Raw genomic sequence first — 19,896 nt, forward strand, 5'->3', positions numbered from 1 at the left:
CTCGAACGAACTATTCCTTGAACAATAAAATGTCCAAGTAATCAATCAATCAGTGGGGAGAAAAAAATAGGCATGACGGATTACAATAGGGGACAAAAATCTGCATTACCTATCCTTCACTATCTGCAAAGGGGGGCAGAATATTTCTATTCTTCCCTGTTTGTAGACAGGGAATATCTCAAAGAGCAATAATCGATAAAAATCGATAACAAACAATCAGTGGGGAGAAAGATAGGCATGACGGATTACAATGGGGGACAAACGTCTGCATTACCTATCCTTCACTATTTGCAAAGAGAGAGGAACGTTCCTATTCATCGCTGTTTGCAAATAGAGAATGTCTCAAAGAGAACCAATACTTCAAGTACAATCAATCAATCAATCAGATGGATAAAGCCATCCTACCAATCGGACGTAAAGACGTCCTACTTAACCTTACCCGGACCGGACCGTGTGGGCAATTCTTCGCCTTCCCTTTTTCCAGCGCCCAATCGTTCTCTTTCTCCATGTTTTTACCGCAGCATTCCTGTGGGATTCCAGTCAGGACAGTAGGTCACTTGAGAGAGGTCCGTTCAGAATCGGTGAAGTTCATTCAATCGGCAGCCGGACGAGGGCCCTCTCAAGGCAGGTATACTCCAATCGTTTAGATGTTCACCCCATCGTCTGGACCTCTCTTACCGGACCCTATGTCGCTGATGGACCCCGCGTTGGGACGCCAATTGTGGAAAAGTCAGCCCATATCGCACCTGATGCCCAGGCTGCTGGCGCAGGGCGCCTCTTAGTTCCCATCTTGAACAATTACCAAATAAAGAGACGGGCGCTGGAAGCAGGAAAACAAGAACAGAGTTTTATTTCTCATGAGGAGAGCCTGTCATTTCGGACACTCGCATAGTGTCTTCAGGAGGTGCTCTAACAAGTTTCTCTGAGGCTTCGTCTTTTATACACATGTTTATGATGCACAAACATTCCTTATTGCAATAAAGACGCTTTGAAGTAGGAAAAAGCATGCTTGGAATCCCAGCTTCAGGCCTATTCCCATACCAGTCGCTCAGATGTCATCCTCCCCTCCTGAATGTAACAAGAGATTGTGATCTCTCAGCCGGATATTCCTACAGGACACGAGGGCAGGAGGGGATGATCAGATCAAAGGTTGGGCAGGCTATAAGATCGGGCACTTCGGTTGGTGTATCACGGTTTTGTTATGCTGGGCAGGAAAAAGGGGGGGGTGTACATCCACGAGGCTTGGTCTTAGGACTTGGGACCGGGTCGAAAGGCCAAGTGCAGCTGGGGGGGCTCGTCAGCTGAGGGGAAGGGTGTTCTTGGGAGGAAATGGGGGGGGGGTGTGGGTCAAGCAGGAGTGTTACTTCTAGAGCAGGGTCACGCAGAGGGAGAGGGTTTTATGGCCGATGCATGAGCAGTGCGCGCGGGGAGGGGTGCCGGGGGTTTAACAAACGGGCAGAGAGGCCATGGTGCCTAAAATGGCTATCGTGTACGTGTGTGCATGGGTCTATGCTGGCGGGATAACACAGTCAGTGTTTCGCGATATCCGTTCTGCTTACAACAAGGGGTACAGTGAACACAAATGAACGCCGCTTATGTGCATATACATTGCCATTTTCAACAGATATTACCGTGAGCGCATGGTACAACATCTGGGTGCGCCTCACTTTCAAGAACTAAGTGCTTCTTGGTTCCTGTCATTCAGACCAGTCTACGACGACTGCATCGTACCTGTGTTCCGATGCCTGTTCGGCAGAGGAGAGTGTGAGTTAGACATCTGTCTGAGATCTCTAACGGAGATGCCAACGGACTTAGACTCCAGGCTAGAACCACTGTGGTCCCATGCTCAAGTCTGTCCCCAGCGTATTCCCATCTTAATGCATGCATTCCTCAAGGATCCGCAGGTGCCCTTGGCCGAGTTGCGTTTCAGCCACACCCTTGGCACCGAGGTATCGCATACAGCTATGCACACTTGACGTGCTATGCGAGGTACTACAATGTTTGTCCCCTACGACAGCAGGTAACAACAATGTTATGTCTCCCAGCCAGGACGTATTATCTTAATCTGGCTCACCGTGTGCTGGGAACAAATTCAGTTTTTTCTTTCCCCTTCTTTCTACTCAAAAGAACTTTTTTTTTTCAAAATTGACACTTTCTATACCAAAGCATGGCCTTCTAAGTACGCTTGCAGTAGTTCAATTTGTGTGATCGAACTCATTTGTAACTGTGATTTGCGGAATTTTACTACAAATGTCATACTTTCACCAAGAACATATATTTCCTCATTTTATAAACTGTTTTTAAATGAAATGTTAAAGTTTTTAGAAACATTTTAAATGACTGCTTGATAATTTTATGCACTGACACCGTTATAAATGTGTATCTCAAATGTGTATTATCATTGTTAAGTATAAGATGGAGTGGGTGTTATATTTCGTATCGGTACCCTAATATAGGCCTAGGGAACATTGTACACTTTCCCTACATCATCTCCCCGTCATTTCATATGAACAAGCCTTATAAGGACATAACTCCAAATAGGGACAGACTGCCTTGTATGGACATAACGCCTTATAAGGACTGTAGCCTTTTATGGACTAAACCTTTCACCTAGTTCCATGCCGAGGGTAGGTTTTTCCCAATCGATATTGCTAAGACGTCATCCTTAGCACTTATAAATAATTTATGAGTACATCCTACAGGAGGTCCACTTCACCTCTCCCATCGACGCACAAGGTATAATCCCCAACTTCATCCTCATACTGATCAATGGGGAACATACGCATATAGACTGTATAAATACAGCACCTCTTGCTATCAGTAGGCAGGAGGGAACTGAGACTTCAAGGCCGACACACTGACCAGAGACGCTGCGGCTCTGGCATGCCATCACTCCAGCTGACAGTGGTCTGATGATCCCTTGCGGGGTATCCAATTCAAGTCCAGGATGAAGTCCCACACTCTCACTATTCAGGTATGGGGGGTTTGACTAAATCCTAGTGGGATTCTTGGCTCTTAGGCTCCTAGGCTTAGGCTCTACTGCACCTACTCACATGTTAGTTACACTTAGGTACATCTAGACAGGCATCTTAGAAGTACGCACTTTATTTTATAAATGCATTTTCAGGTATGTGTTCATGCTTATTGTAAAATGGTAGAACAATACTATTCCTTTTTATTCACTGTACTGCTGGTTCAATATCTCTGCTACTGTGTTACAGTTGTAGCAGCGCACTTATTTTACATGAGAAGATCTATGGTACAATACATTCTTATTGTAAACGAGTCTGAGGTTATTATGTTCTGAAGTTGCAAAAACGAATCTCCTTGATAACAGGAGATTCTACTAGCACTGCGAGCTAGCTAATGCAAAAACATAGGCTGACATATTCAGTGGGGGTGTACAGACTCAGTTTGCCACCAAGCCCACAGTATATGTTATCCGTAAACAGCGTAGGTGCTGCATCAAAGGGTACTATCGGAACTACACTACACCTGCTTCCCGTTTTAAATTTTCTTTCAATTTTTTTATGAGGGTCTGAATTCTGTTAATTGCCACTAAGCTGCTTGCTTCCTTTTTACACACTTGTGTGCACTTCTTTTACTTTAGTTTTCCTTTTACTATTGCGACCTAACATGGCTATCCTTTCCACTCATGCAAAGGAGTCATGATGCATACACCAGCAGGCATCTTGGAATTGGTTTAATAGAAAGCAATTGCCACTCATGAGTGTGCATGCATCATGATGGATGCACTCTCATGCATTCTCATGCAACCAATAAAATAGCATTGGCAAAGTCAATAGCTTGGGCTATGCCAACTGCTATGCCAGTGCTAGCTTAATTTGATGATGATTAGTCTGATTTGGTAGAGTGACGTGGGGCTCATTTAGAGTTCGGCCATCATTCCTCATATCCATCTCTCCTTCTACATCTGTGGTCATATACCAGTCCCTGGATACCTGTGTCCAGTGTCATCAGCGCTATTGTGTGGTTGATATATGAAGACGATGATATGATCTAAATGCTGTCAATTGCTTCAAAGTGACAAATTGCATTATAGGTTTCTGAACATAGTTTTAGTTCATTACGGAACATGATAGATATAAGTATTAATATTAAATATTTACAGACATTCCTAGAGGTTTCACTACACACACTTAAGAGGCCAAAAATGACAAATTTACCCACACAACAAAAAATGCTTTATGAGTCTGTATTTCTGGAATGTTACCATATTTAGAATTCAAAGTCTTACCTTTTCTGCAGACTCTTTAAGGAAAGTCAGTGCTTTGGGGATGTCCTGTTTCACCCCTTGGCCCTTTAACATAATATAATGTTTCCATTACTACACCACCACATTACTTGATCATTTAACAGAAAGTACAGGAAGCATTCCTTACCATATGGTAAGTGATAGGTAAATGAATAATGCAGAGTATATTTAAAGAGAATGGAAATTGCTGTCAAAGTTCAGTAACCAAATAAATGTAGCTTTGATGTTACAAAAGTCTCAATCATGTAGTGTCTTTTAAATACTTCCGGGATATGGCATGACAGTAAAACATTGTGAAGTTCCCTGACGTGCTATGGGTCAGGGGTATGAACCTCATTAGGGTGCCAACAGGCAGCTACAACTGTCTGTAGCCAGGTGCTAAAAAGAGAGCAGTTCTCTCAGTGCTACGGATAAGAAGCATAATAACAGGGAAAGGGGTATGGGCTGAGAGTGTCTCCAAGGCTGAGGCATGTTTATCCTTGCAAAACATATCTGGGAAGATGTATGAAGTGTAATATATGTATAGGTTATTCATTTTGAAAGAACTCAGGTTGCTAACAAAGATCAAAGAAAGTCATCTGAGAAGGTCACCCAGATGTTTCTTTTGCACTACTGACTTGTGACACAGGAGGAAGTGCACCTTTTATGAAGGCTTACACCTGTGGGTATGAGGAGGCCTGTATAGCACTAATGAACACCTTCACTTCAAGGTTTTCCACAGACTAGGCGCAGTGTGTGCAGAGGGCAACACCTGGATAGCTTTTCACCGCGTTGTCTAAATAATACACCTTAGCTGCACTTGAAACAGTAAGACCATTGTTAAGTGCCTATTCTCATTTAATCCTTGGACCATTGGGAAGACTAGAAACAAAGTCACCAGATGGTGTCAACTAAGATAATGGATCGAAGTGTTAAAAACATCAGCTTAATCGATAATATCCCAAACTATGCTGCCACCAAGACACATTCTTAGCACTAAATGATTCATCCTTCATTACTGGGTACATATGCATAACCATAAAAAATTGCAATGGACTAAAAGTTGATTCTTCAATAATCAATCAATTATGTATCAGAACACAGAAGCACATCTTTAGGGTGGCATCAAAAGTATTATCCTAGGCATGATCCAACATTCTATACATGTTTTATATCTCAGATTGACTTAGAATACCCTGTGTCATCTGAACAAAGGACCAATCTATGAAAAAAACAGTTTTCGTGATGGCACATATTAAAGAGAAAGTTTATTCCGAACAGTATCCAAGAAGGTGCATGGCACGGCCAAGGAGTGCTCACCCGCAGCAGAACCACTCCGTAATCGTACATGAGAACGGGATCCTTCAGCTTCGTCGCACCCCTCTCATAAAACTTCACAGCTGCTTTGAGGTTGGAAGAAATACCCTGTTGACCCCAGAACAGCATCCTGCTGACTGCATGCTGAAAAATGACATAATACAAGTAACTCTTGGAATAACAGCTGCAACCAGTCTGTGTTGAGTGTAGGTAGTGAGAAAGACAATGTTGCATTAGAAAATACACTCTTTAGGTTGGCATTGAGGGCACAATAAATGTGAACCAATACAACATGAGTAGGTTGTAATAACATTTGGATGGGTCTCATTAGGAAAGGGACATTCAGCTCATATGTGACCCCTTACAAAATCCTGATAAATATTCTCCAATAGTCATTTTATCTAGTCTGATAACTAACCACAAATGAGCTAAAAACTACTAGCATGTCCCCTGAACAAAGATTTGCCTGCTTACCTGGTCCGTCAATTGTATGACTTGAAACTAAGCTAAGGACCTGCTTTACTTGACACAAGAACTAATGAACCTCCCAAAACTAAAGTTTTGGTCTAAATCTTTACAAAATCCCTCAAGCCCTTTACAAGGCTCACATCATAAGAGATCTCATACGTACTGTGAAAGCTTGGACAGCCCTCCAACCAAGGAGCATTTCCACCCTGCCCTCACAAAGATTCATACAAAGCAAATTCTTCACTCTCCTAATCATGGAATCCATTATTATAAATGTCAATTGGGGTGATATAGATATAACATCCATTAATTGTGACCACCTCACGCTCCCCAGCACGGGCTTTGCTCCACCTGACTTGAGGCGTTATAAAAGCAGTGGAGAAAGAAAAAGTAAGCATTGATCTGAGTTTGTTTTACTTTGTCTAGTCTCCAAATATTTCCTCTCCTTAGTCCCTCAGCAGCAAAAACGGAAGCTCCGGGGCTAAGGGTTGGACAAAGGGGCAAATCCGTAATGTCATAAGCGGCCGAGATGTTACATCCACTACCAATGGCATTTTGGTGAATTGAATTTTATGGCCATGCTTAAATCTTCACATTCTGATAACATCCACCTAACGACATGGCTGAATTCATAAGGTATAAACTTGCATTGTCACAGTCTCACAAGCTCACCATATAATGGAATTATAACCATATCTATATGTTGCGCTCTGGTTTAGCTTCCTTGTCTGCTAATGTTGGGAGCACTTCTTGGGCAGCAACTGTCAGTATAACTCAATAAGCATGGGATTCACTGACCACAAAAAGTCGGAAATTAGCTCTTGTATGATTACTACACGGTTTGGGGAATATTTATCATTCTTCTGAAATGTAAAAATAATTCTGGAAGTGGTTTTAGATATCTGCAACACTTGAAGATTTTCAGCACTCAAATGTATACTCAAATATGTAATTCTTCATGCAGATATGCAGTGCAAAGTGCATTTGCATATTATTTTTTTTGCTTATTTTCCAAGGAGCAACTCTTCCAGTGCATCACTATAAATGTTGTGTGTAGTCCACAATTCCAGACTGGAAACCAACGTACTCTTGTGCAGAGTAAAGATGAGTGCCTTCTCAGGGTAGCAAACTGCTGAAAAGCATTGATAAATACTATAATTGTATGGGTTTGCAATTGTTATAACAACTATCACTGGGGGACCCACCCACAAATACCACCCCACATCCCTCACTCAGCCTGTGTTTGGGAATGCAGAAAGTCCATCATACGGTGGAATTTCAGAACACTAAAATCCCATGTACCAGTGTTAATATCTTCCTGAATCTGTGTATTTGGAATAAAACTTCACCCTTTTGTACACGCCTCAATGCCTGATTATTTACATCTTATATTCTTAGCCAGCTACTACCACCAGATTTCTTACCTGTGCTGCAGTTACACCCTGTCTGGCCTGGTATCGCAGCCATAAGAAAAGGTCCTCATTCTCCTTTGTTTGTTGTTTCAAGATATTGTCGTCAATCAGATGGATGACTTCCACAAACGCCTGAAGAAGAACTAAGATTGAATTAACTTAGAAATAGAGCACTAAATGAAAACGAATCTATAAGATGTCCTACTACCCAAAGATAACCATAACTGCACTGAAACAATGAAAAAGTGAAAACAATACATAGAGACTTAGCTACCCATAGCAGATATCTTTATCCTAAACTTGAAAACACCCACAAGTAATAGTGTCAATCTAACAAATCCTAAACATATTAAACACTGCACATTGGTTGACACTGACTAAGCAAGGATCTTGTGATTCATAAATTATTCTTATATCACTGTAAATAAAGCAAGAAGGGCACTGTACATAAGACAAATTCAGTTACTTCTTGGCTGCCCATGTACCACAATTGAACACATAGGGGCTCATTACGATGATGTGCCGCCATCGTAATGAGATTTACCCCCGCCACATTATGATGGTCATCAGTGATGTCACTGACCATGTCATGAATGATGTAATATGTGACATCATCAGCAGTGCATTGCAGGCACGTCAGTCATAGTTAGCAGAACTAACTATAACGGAGGAATTTCTATTGTTTTGTACGAGGGAAATGTCCAGCTAACTATAACACCCCTGAAACCTATGTTTTTTTCAGTGACTTTCTAAGGTTTTTTTAAATGCTAATTTCTAACTATAACATGCCTGAAAACCTATGTTTTTTTAGTGAATATATATATATATATATATCACCTATATAAATAATAATTTAACTGTTCGTTTGTTCAAAATCTCAAATCTCTGAAAGTTCTTCACCGATTGCTTTGAAATTTTGACACAATGTTGCATTCGAATACGCGCGTGTTTTAATATACACAACGTTGGATTCGAATATGCACGTGTGGAATATGCACGTGTTTTTAATCGAAAGCACAAACGGACACATAAAAATGTCAATGTGCGTTTGATAAAAATCTTAAATCTACGAATGTTCTTCACCGATTGATTTGAAATTTTGACACAACTTTGAATTCGAATAAGCGCGTGTTTATATATAAACAACGTTGGATTCGAATATGCACGTGTCGAATACGCGCGTGTTTTTAATCGAAAGCACAAACGGACATATACAAATATCAATGTGCGTTTGATAAAAATCTTAAATCTACAAAAGTTCTTCACAGATTGATTTGAAATTTTGACACAACTTTGAATTCGAATAAGCGCTTGTTTATATATACACACAACGTTGGATTTGAATACGCGCATGTCAAATATGTGTGTGTTTTTAATCTAAAGGACAAACAGACCCTATCGATTGGGTTGCTGCACAACAACTACAATAGACGCATAGAGACAATAGCCTACATATATTAGGAAGGACAGTTGGTGTCAGGATGGCAGACCGGGAAGTGGTTGGAGGGAGGGGGGAGGAGTTGGTTCACTTTGCAACATTAGTGCTTGTTTATATATACACAACCTTGGTTTAGAATACATGCGTGTCCAATACGTGCGTGTTTTTAATCGAAAGGCCGAATAGACCCTTTTGATTTGGTACAAGGGACGCATATAGACAATAGTCTACATATATTAGGATGGACAGTTGGTGTCAGACAGAGTTAAGACAGACTTAAGACAGACTTAAGACAGACTTAAGACAGACTTAAGACAGACTTAAGACAGTCTTAAGACAGTTTTAAGACAAACTTAGGACAGACTTAAGACAGACTTAAGACAGACTTAAGACAGACTTAAGACAAACTTAGGACAGACTTAAGACAGATTTAAGACAGACACTAGACAGACTTAAGACACAATCCTAACTTTACTACTACTAAATGCCTTTTGTGAATACCAAAAGTAGGAAGGTTAGGATTTTGTCTTAAGTTAGTTCTGTGAAACGGGCTCTCAGTTGGTGTGTATGCGGCTGCATGGGTTGGTGAGTAGCTACATGAGTGTCTATATGGGTTATTGATTTGTTGTCTGAGTATCTGTATGGGTGCCTGAGTGTCTGTGTGGGTGGGTGGCAGGGTGTGTGACTGTGCATTGATGTCTGAGTGGGTAATTCACTGGTTGTATGGATTCAGGGAAGGGCTGTATGGGTGAGTTAGTGTGTGTATGGGTGTATTGGTGAGTGAATGAATGTCTCAGTGGTATATGTGTTAGTAACCACATATGTTTTAAGGCAGTATATGTGAGTGTTAGAATATATAAATGACTATACGTGAGAGTAAGTTATTTGAAGAGTGTGTGTATAAATGAGTGTCTGCTTGTATCAGTGATTATATAAGACAGTAAGTATGTGTTAGTATCTGCATAAATAAGTGATGTGGTATGTGTATAAATAACGGAGTTGGTGTGTATAACTGTATACATGAGTAAATTGGTATGTGATTGATTCTTTGCATGACTGACTAGGTGTGTGAGTAACTCTATGGATGAGTAGCGGAGTGTTACTGTGTGTGATTGCATATTATAGTACTGTATTGATGAGTAACTGCATGTATAAGTGACTGGATGTGTGTACAGACCTAGGAAATAGTGGGTGGTATGTAGTATCTGGCATTGTTGTGTGTATGGTTTCAAAAATAGTAGTCTGTATTTTAGAGTGAGTGTATATTAGGGCATCCGTATATGCATAAGATTTTCACGTGGATGATGTCATCAGTGATGTCATCAGTGATGTCATTTGAGATGTCATCAGTGATGTCTTCAGTGATGTCACTGACCATGTCATGATTAATATAATATGTGACTTCATCACCAGTGCATTAGGGGCGCGCAAGTTATAGTTAGTTCAACTAACTATAACAGGTGAATTTCTCTGGTTTTATGAGTCAAATATTCAACTAACTATAACGTCCCTGAAACCTATGTTTTTTTTAGTGAATTTCGTAGGTTTATTAAATGCTAATTCCTAACTATAACGTCTGTAAAACCTATGGTTTTTCAGTGAATTTTAAAGGTTTTTTAAATGTTAATTTCATATTTTACTGTTTATAAAACCTATATTTTTTCTATTATATTATATTTTTAAATATTTTGGAACTCTATTTTTTTTGTGCTCATTTGCAACTCTATTATTCTTAATTTTTTTAACTTTTAAAAATTATGTAATGTTTTATATCTTCCTCCAAAAATATGTATCTCCTTTTTGGTATTTTTTTGAGAAAACTGCACTCCCATACCGGTAGCCTACCAAGCTACATCACCACGCCAATCCAATCCACCATATTGCTAAACTCGTAAATGATGCGCATTTCGTATCCAACGGGTTTGTGACACTGCGTCCCATGGAACATCATATACGCATGAAATTGCCCCAGCTGCTACTTTGGTATCCGACGGGTATGCAGTACCAAGCCACGCGTTACGTCATGTACGTATGAGGTCGCACCCGCTGAGCGTTGCGTATGGGATGAGCGCACGCCGGGTACGCCATTCCCTTTTTTTCTGTCTCAAAAGTATATGTAAATAACTTTAAACAGTATATGACAGCAAGTGATAATCTAAAATATTTTAAATATTTATATATTTCTAACTGTAATAAACGCATATTATGATAAATATATTCTCGCAAAATCGCATCGGGTGCGGCCTCCTTACACGCTCGGTGCGTGATTGCCATGTGACTTTAAAAATAAGCATTTGATTGCTTCATAACATTTCCCATTGTAACAGTTGGACGACCCCACCCATTTTAGTCATTCTCTCTACAGCATTTGATGAGAGACACCACTTCACCTTAAACAGCTTTTTTGAAAAGTTTTTTGTCTGTGTACACATATCTTATACTACACACAACATGCAACCATCATCTTGATCAATAGTCATGGTCTGTACATTAAGCCTTCCACGTGTGATGGCCATGCATCTCAAATGTTACATCAAAAAACAAATGTGTGTTACACGATGCCCCTGGTGTGTGTGTGTGCACATTATTGTGCTGCCTTTTGGCCTGCGTATTGGTGGCTCTAAGGAGTTTCATCAGCCACGGGCAGAGTGCACATCCTCGATCACATGTCACAAACAGTAATGTGTAGATTTGTATTGCTGTATGCTCTGTTGTCAGGCTTTACCAATATAGTGGTGGTTCATATGTGAGACTTTCAGATTCACGGTTGACATACATTGCTTGACTGTAATGAGCGTTATCTCTGTGTATGACGTAGCCTTACTGCTGATCCTCCCTCCATCCAAGCACATTCACATGTGTACACTTCGCAATAGCAACACTTTCAATAATATCGCACATCATTGACATGCATGTCTGCGCATATCCACAACCTTGACAACGACATGTAATGTTCGCCATTCAATCTTTTCGAACAGCATCTCATTAGCGATAGTTGCTGCCCTCCGATACATGCTAAATTATTATAAATTGCGCATTCTGCAATGTCAAAACTGCAAAAGAAACACACATAACTATACTTCCTGGCCAGGCAGGAACTGAACAACACCCTGATCCCCGGAACAATTATTCATACCCCTATGCTGGCCTGACGTACGAAAGCCCAGCCCACTTTGCGTATGTATAAAAAGGATAACGATGACACCACATGTCCCAGTTCTTCCACACTGCCTCGGGTGATATGGCCGCATCCACCTCGCATATCACAATGCGTAATAAAAAAAAGGGATCCATGAGGTGAACACCATCCCGACTATCAACACTGGTTCTAAATTGTGAACCCTACTGCCCGTCGTGTTTCCAAAGGGATTCATGAGGTGTACACCATCCTGCAATCAACACTACAACTGAATTGTGAACAGTGCTGCCCGTAGTGTTTACACACACAACAAAGACAGCATGTGAGCAGTGGGGCCTGGGTGCACAAGGGCTGCAATTGAGTTCAGTGCTGCGGGAGGGGTGGGGTGCATCAGCCTGGGTGCGCAGGTGCGAACAAGCGATGTTGCTATGCATAATGATGTGATCTCTAACCTCATTCAGTCACATGTCTGTCTCATTTTAAAGACCTGCTGGACCGTACTGTAGGCCTGAGCCAGCGGGCAGCGCTGCTCTACAGACACGTGCGTTGGCTTTTAGGGCACTGTAGTGAGCTCATTCCTAAGTGTAGATGCACACATGCTTCCGCCACTGCATTACACACACATATTATGCTTCTAGCATGCACTCTGTTCCTTTGTATGTGAATCCTTGTTATAACATATTATTTAACCTTGTGTATTGTCGTGCACTCCAACTCCTCTTTGAGCCACGATTACCACTTACAGTTGGTAGATTGCACTTCAAAAACGAAGGATGCACTCAACTGGTGTTTTCTATTAAGCTTGAAACAAACCTTGATTTACCTCCAGATGCTTTCACCATTAAATTATTTCTCCCTTTTCAGACACTAAATTAACTGAAAATGGGCAGAGCGGGTGCTCACCCTGTCATGATGCCCTCAGCATTCTGATGCCTTCCATCTCGGTATCAAGACACCGTCCCCGACCGGAGACCTGCTCACCCACCCTACAAAGCTATCCCGGACTCGGAGCTTGCACCAAAATGTCATTGGACACACCTATGGTGGCAGGTGAACAGTGAAGACTCAGTGCACAGGACCTACAATTGAGCACAGTGCGGGGGAAGGTGCTGGGGTGCAGCACCCTGGGTGCACTGGTGCAGGCAAGCGATGTTCCCGTAGCTAATAATGTAACCTCTGGCCTCATTTATATGTTTCATTTTAAGGACTTGCTCGACCACACTCTTTCTCGTGGACCCCAGCGTACTAGACAAACGGGTGACGGGACATAAACACTGTGGGCTGGGTGCAATAGGCCGACGCTCTGTCTTCTCCTCCCTCTGTTCTTTTGACTCTCCCTCCCCTTCTCCCTTACACCCACTACCTCTCCCTCCCATTCTCCCTTACATTTGGACTACCTTTCTTTTCCTCTTCCACATGGCACATATACTTATGTTTCATTTTTGTCCTTCAGGTTTTGTACGCTGCTTCCGGAGGGGTCCCACCCACGTATTTCATGTTATACTGTTGTTTGTTCTAATAAAACTGTGTTTCCATTTATTTGTGTTGTTTTAATAAAGATTATTTTTTTGTCCAATAAATAAGTGAGTGTATAGATCTTTTTTTTCTGACAACACTTGTCTGTAGTTTATTGTGAAAATCATCTGTTTATAGGAGGTTTAGAGAGAAAACATTTTTTATTTTGAGGTGCACCTACCAAATTTAAACCAATAGACTATTACATAAATGAAGCCTGCGTAATTCTACATCTGCAAGGGTTCCATGCGTATATCACTTTATAACACCATGAATATATGCCTGTGTGATTACAGAAACAATAAGGCACTGCCTAGCACCACGGCGACTTCAGGGTCTGCCGAAGCCCATCCTGCCTATTTAAGTAAAGCCCCGGAGGGTGGCGATCCCCGGACTTCAGTTGGCCTTGAAGCCCCACGAACAATTAATAAACAATACCCGAGAAGGTGGCGATCCCCTACGCTACGAAACGTCTCTGTGCCCTTCAGCGCCTAATTTACATGTGACATTAAGAACCCCAGTCCTACAGAGACCCCGCAATATAATATTAGGATTAGCCACGGAACATTACCCACCAGGAGCCTAATTTAAATCAACGAGTAACACCCCACTTTTTTTTGTCTCCATTTTTGCCATCCGGATCCGCTCTATTAAAGCTATACAAGGTTTTCCTCCTCTCGCTTCAACTAGTCAAACAAGGATTTGCTATCACAGGGTGGAAGCCATGCACCCGCCCTCAAATAGCAAACATAAATGTCCCGCGGATGCACACCCCGGGACATTGTATGAGGTGCGCCTGGGTGGTCCTGCTCCCTAGGACCATGATGCATTGGTTAGTATAAATGCATACTAACACTACTTACACAGGAGTAGTACAGCAACCAGAGTGTAGTGAAGAGGCAGAGGAAGCGCAAAATCTAAAAATATAAATCCTACCAAAGGTCGGATGACATAGTTCAATGAGCATACGACCCTGGGATGAGTAGAAACAGCTACACAAAGAAAACGGGTCTTCAGCACAACGCAAGCACCTTTGAAGTATTGGTGAGTGCTCCCTTCTTTTTACCTTCTCCCGCTCGTCGCCAAATTTATGTAGTGAAGAGGCAGACAGCAGTGGATCCGATAAGTAGATTTATAGCAGGAAAACAAGACACCTTAAACAGCCACCAACAGGAGCAGACAGCAAGGTAACCGTCTTCTCCAGCACCGTGTACAAACTCCCCAAGGTTCCCCTCATGACAGCCCTACATTCTAACATAACATAGGTACATTCTAGTAAAATTACATACTAACATTCTACTATGTCTTACATTGGAATACTACACAGAGCACATGACTTTACATCAGTGAGCTCATGGTTACATCCAGGAGTCTTCAGACCGGTAGGGGTGAGTAGTAAGTATCCCACTCCCTGTATTATATAAACGCAAACTAACACCACTTCCACAGGTATACTACAGCGCCCAGAGCACATCAATTTACAGCAATGAGCTCCTGATTTAGGATCACACTTTAATCCCCGAGTCTTCAGACCAGTAGGAGAAAGTAGTTCGCTATCTACTCCCTATATAATATAAACGCATACTAACACTACTTACACAGTTATACTACAGCGGCTAGTATCCTACAGCGCCCAGAGCCCATCACTTTACAGCAATCAGCTTACGGTATAGTATAAACACACGGTAGTGGTCACTAGCTCGCTTCCCACTCCTGTATAGTATAAATGCCTACTAACACTACTTGCACACATATACTACAGCACCCAGAGCCCATGCCTTTACAGCTATCAGCTCGGTCTGATCCCGAGTCTTCACACCGGTAGGCATGAGTACTTCGCTTCTGGTATAGTATATATAAACGCACGGTAGCGGTCAGTAGTTCACTTCCTACTACCTGTAGAGTATAAACACCTACTAATACTACTTGCATACGTATACTACAGCGCCCAGAGCCCATCCCTTTACAGCAATCACCTCGGTTTGCTCTCCAAGTCTTCACACCGGTAGGCGTGAGTACTTCGCTTCCTGCTTCCGGTATAGTATAAACCCACGATAGCGGTCAGTAGTTTGCTTCCCACTCCCTGTATGGTATAAACACGTACTAACACTACTAGCACACGTATGCTACAAAGACCAGAACACATCACTTTACAACAATGACCTCACGGTTTAGGATCTCGGTTTCATAACCGAGTGTAGAAGTATATCATCTCAGCACCATGTCACTCTGAGCAACACCGCACTTTCAGACCAATAGGAGTGACTACTTCCCTTCACACTCCCCCACAGAGCTTACAGTGCTCCTACCCTCCTTTCTTACTTTTTTCGCCCTTTTTTTCCGCTCACTCGCTTCAACGGAATCACAAAATGGTGGCCAACACTTCCTAGTTGCAACCGCTCGCAGCGCTTGCAACCAATAAGGAGCAAGCTCGTGCTCGTAACGCCTCAGTCAATCAGATGGCAGAATTCCCAAATATCGATATCTGTAAATTTTGATATTTCTCAAAAACTACTGAACGGATTTACACCAAATAAACAAAAGCGTGCTGTCTAGATCAAGACCCTTCTCCCTGCCAAATTTAGGGTAATTCCGTTCACCCGTTCGACCTGTAACCTTGTCTAAAGTTTCCTACGGAAATTAACATGGAGAAAACATGCTTTGGGACCACCCTTTTTTTTCGCCTCTACCTTGACAAATCACCCCCAAACTTTCAACATAGGAGCTGATATGAACAAACAATTAGTTTGGATAATTTCATGAAGATTCATCAAACAACGTCAAAGTTATAGGCAAAACAAAAAAAATTCTTCCTATGGAAACTAGGTCCTAACTATAACTACCTACTGGTAACCGCCAGTATGTAAAATGTATATATATATATATATATATATTACCTACTGGCGATAGCCAGTAGGTATATATAGTTAGGATTGTTTTCCATAGGGAAATCGCAACATTCTATTGGGTATAACTTTGGGGCCGGTTGAGGAATCTTCCTGAAATTTTCCTTAACTTTGCCTCGCGGCGCTCCGGTCCTTCCCTGAAAGTTTGGGGGGGATTCGTCAAGCGGGGGCCGAGATAAAAGGGGGGTCCCTAAACGTGTTTTTCCCATGTTAATTTCCATAGGGCGGTTGGACTCACTTTTAGCCCGAACGGCTGAATAGTTTTCCACCAAACTTGGCAAAATTGTAGGGACTGGTAGCCCGATGTGCCTTTGCTATGTCTCAAGATATGTGCTCCAGTGGTTTTTACGAAAATTAACTTTGAAAAAATATACATTGGGCTACATTGGGCTACATTGGGCTATATATATGTTAAAGCCCAAATGTAGCCCAATGTAGCCCAATGTAGCCCAATGTAGCCCAAAGATGGCCACCAGAGACAAAAAAAACAAATGTAGCCCAAATATCAGCCAGATGTAGCCCAACTATAGCCCAATGACAGAATGTCCCAGAGTGTTCTAAAGAACAACTAGAGCGCTAACAGTCTTACTTATGACAAAAGTATGGCACACCTGAAGTCATCTCGATTGGAATAAAGTGTTAACACTTAAAACATTTAATTTGCAAAGGAACAAAATGAGGGGGTTCATTTTGCCATAGAAATTATGATTAGTGCTGAAGAAAGAAAAATTAGGGCACATTTTGAGTGACTTCTCAAATCCTCTTATATTTCATTAAAAAAATTCTGATATGCAGTCTCCCAAGATGGCCACCAGAGACAAAAGAGCCTGTGCTTAAAAACTCTGTTAGCAAAGCAGGCATTTGAGATTTAAAAAACGTTTTAATATATAAAAACGTTATCCGCTAATAGAATTAGCATTTAAAAAACCTTGCGAATTCAATGAAAAAACCATAGGTTTCAGTCCTTATATAGTTAGGAATTAGCATTTTAAAAACCTTGCGAATTCACTGAAAAAACCATAGGTTTCAGGCCTTATATAGTTAGGAATTAGCATTTAAAAAACCTTTGAAATTCACTGAAAAAACCATAGGTTTCAGGCCTTATATAGTTAGGAATTAGCATTTAAAAAACCTTGTAAATTCACTGAAAAAACCATAGGTTTCAGGCCTTATATAGTTAGGAATTAGCATTTAAAAAACCTTTGAAATTCACTGAAAAAACCATAGGTTTCAGGAGTTATATAGTTAGGAATTAGCTTTTAAAAAACTATTGAAATTCACTCAAAAAACTATAAGTTTTAGTGGTGTTATAGTTAGCTGGACATTTTACTCATACAAACCCATTGAAATTGCTCCTATATAGTTAGTTGTACTAACTATATTTCGCGCACCCGCAATCCACTGCTGATGATGTCACATATTAGATCATTCATGACATGGTCAGTGACATCACTGATGACATCTCAAATGACATCACTGATGACATCACTGATGACAGCAATTTCAATGGTTTTGTATGAGTAAAATGTCCGGCTAACTATAACACCACTAAAACTTATAGTTTTTGAGTGAATTTCAAAGGTTTTTTAAAAGCTAATTCCTAACTATATAACTCCTGAAACCTATGGTTTTTTCAGTGAATTTCAAAGGTTTTTTAAATGCTAATTCCTAACTATATAAGGCCTGAAACCTATGGTTTTTTCAGTGAATATATATATATATATATATATATATATATATATATATATATATATATATATATATATATATATATATTCACTGAAAAAACCATAGGTTTCAGGCCTTATATAGTTAGGAATTAGCATTTAAAAATACCTTTGAAATTCAGTCAAAAAACTATAAGTTTTAGGGGTGTTATAGTTAGCTGGACATTTCACTCATACAAGACCATTGAAATTGCTCCTATATAGTTAGTTGTACTAACTATATTTCGCGCACCCGCAATCCACTGCTGATGATGTTACATATTACATCATTCATGACATGGTCAGTGACATCACTGATGACATCTCAAATGACATCATTGATGACATTACTGATGACATCATCCAGTGAATGTGGTTTGCTTCGTTATTTAAATATGCATTATATATATAGCAATTTGCATTGAAGAATGAGTGGATATATAAAAATAAATATTTGGATGGAGGATTTAGTAGCAGTGTAATTGACTGTTTACTTTAACACTGTATAGTGTCTCAGTAAATATAGTGGATAGTGACTAAACTGTGTGAATATCTGTATCACTTTGTCAGTTGTTGTGTAAACTGGTTCTCCAGTTGGTTACTAGCTATGTGAAAGTCTATATTAGTTATTGATTAGTTAACTGAGTATTTGTATAGGAGAGTGAATGTGTGTGTGGTTCGGTGGGTGGTGTGACTGCCCAAAGATGTGTGAATAGTTGATTCAGTAGATATATGAAGTTAAAACCACATGTTCTAACAGTTCTTTGGGTGAGTGAATATCTTTATGGGTGTGGTGATGAGCAAATATATTTCTCAATGGTACATGTCCAACAAACTAGAAAAATAAAAGGCAGTGTATGAGTCAGTTGTTGTATATAAATAAGTATACATAAGACTCAATGATTGTGTAAGTGACTATATGGATAACTGTATACTTGTAATAATGATTTTAATGATAATAAGTATGACTTACTATCTAAATGAATAGATGAAGTGGTGTTTGTATAAGTTTGTAGCTAAGTAAGTATGTAAGTATGATCCATTGTTTGCATAGGTGAGTAGGATAACTTCATATGTGAATAGGTTGTGTGCTGGTGTGTAATGTCGATATAGGTGTATACGTATTTTTGATAGTGTTCTATTGTTCATTGACAGCATGTATGAGTGAATCTACAGGTAAGTGATTAGATGTGTGTATACATCTAGGAATCACTGAGTGGGTTTTTAGATACTTGTATTGCTGTGTCAATGGATTCAAATATGATACTCTGTATTTTACAAAGAGTGATGAAAGATTTTACTAGTGTATGAAAAGGTGTATGTGATTGTCACGTGGATGATGTCATCAGTGATGTCATCAGTGATGTCATTTGAGATGTCATCAATTATGACACTGACCATGTCATGAATGATGTACTGTCCTTGTGGTACCCCCTGAGCAGGCCTAGGGGGTCAGGGTGCTTCTACCCTGCCCCCTTTTTGAGTTCTACACGTTTGTTTTTCTGCTTTCCTGTGCCCCACGTATAATGGGGAAGGGGTCCCAGGGAATGAGGAACACAGAATATAACTCAATACACAAAAGCAATCACATAGACATTGAATCCATTCTCCATGTTTTAATCACAGAGGAGAAGTATGACAAATAATGACAATAATCACGTAATAGAGATAGTGGTGGAGCAAGGCCCCGAAGGGGGGGGAGAGGGGGTTGCGTGATATTGTGAGGATGTAGTGATAGGG

The 19,896-nt window shown here is 40.6% G+C and overlaps 1 protein-coding gene across 1 annotated transcript in view; it reads right to left on the reverse strand.

Annotated features, from left to right (window-relative positions):
• The window catches only part of LOC144772081 (protein sel-1 homolog 3-like), a 397,544-nt gene that overhangs the window by 137,281 nt on the left and 240,367 nt on the right, over window positions 1-19,896 (reverse strand). The window contains exons 13-15 of the mRNA XM_078656264.1: window positions 7,465-7,584; window positions 5,576-5,716; window positions 4,259-4,321 (exon numbers count right to left, since the gene is read on the reverse strand). Coding sequence (XP_078512390.1) covers window positions 4,259-4,321; window positions 5,576-5,716; window positions 7,465-7,584 — 324 coding nt within the window. The remainder of the gene's footprint in view (window positions 1-4,258; window positions 4,322-5,575; window positions 5,717-7,464; window positions 7,585-19,896) is intronic.

The sequence above is a fragment of the Lissotriton helveticus genome, chromosome 8 (assembly GCF_964261635.1).
Source record: "Lissotriton helveticus chromosome 8, aLisHel1.1, whole genome shotgun sequence".
Classification (NCBI taxonomy): Eukaryota; Metazoa; Chordata; class Amphibia; order Caudata; family Salamandridae; genus Lissotriton; species Lissotriton helveticus.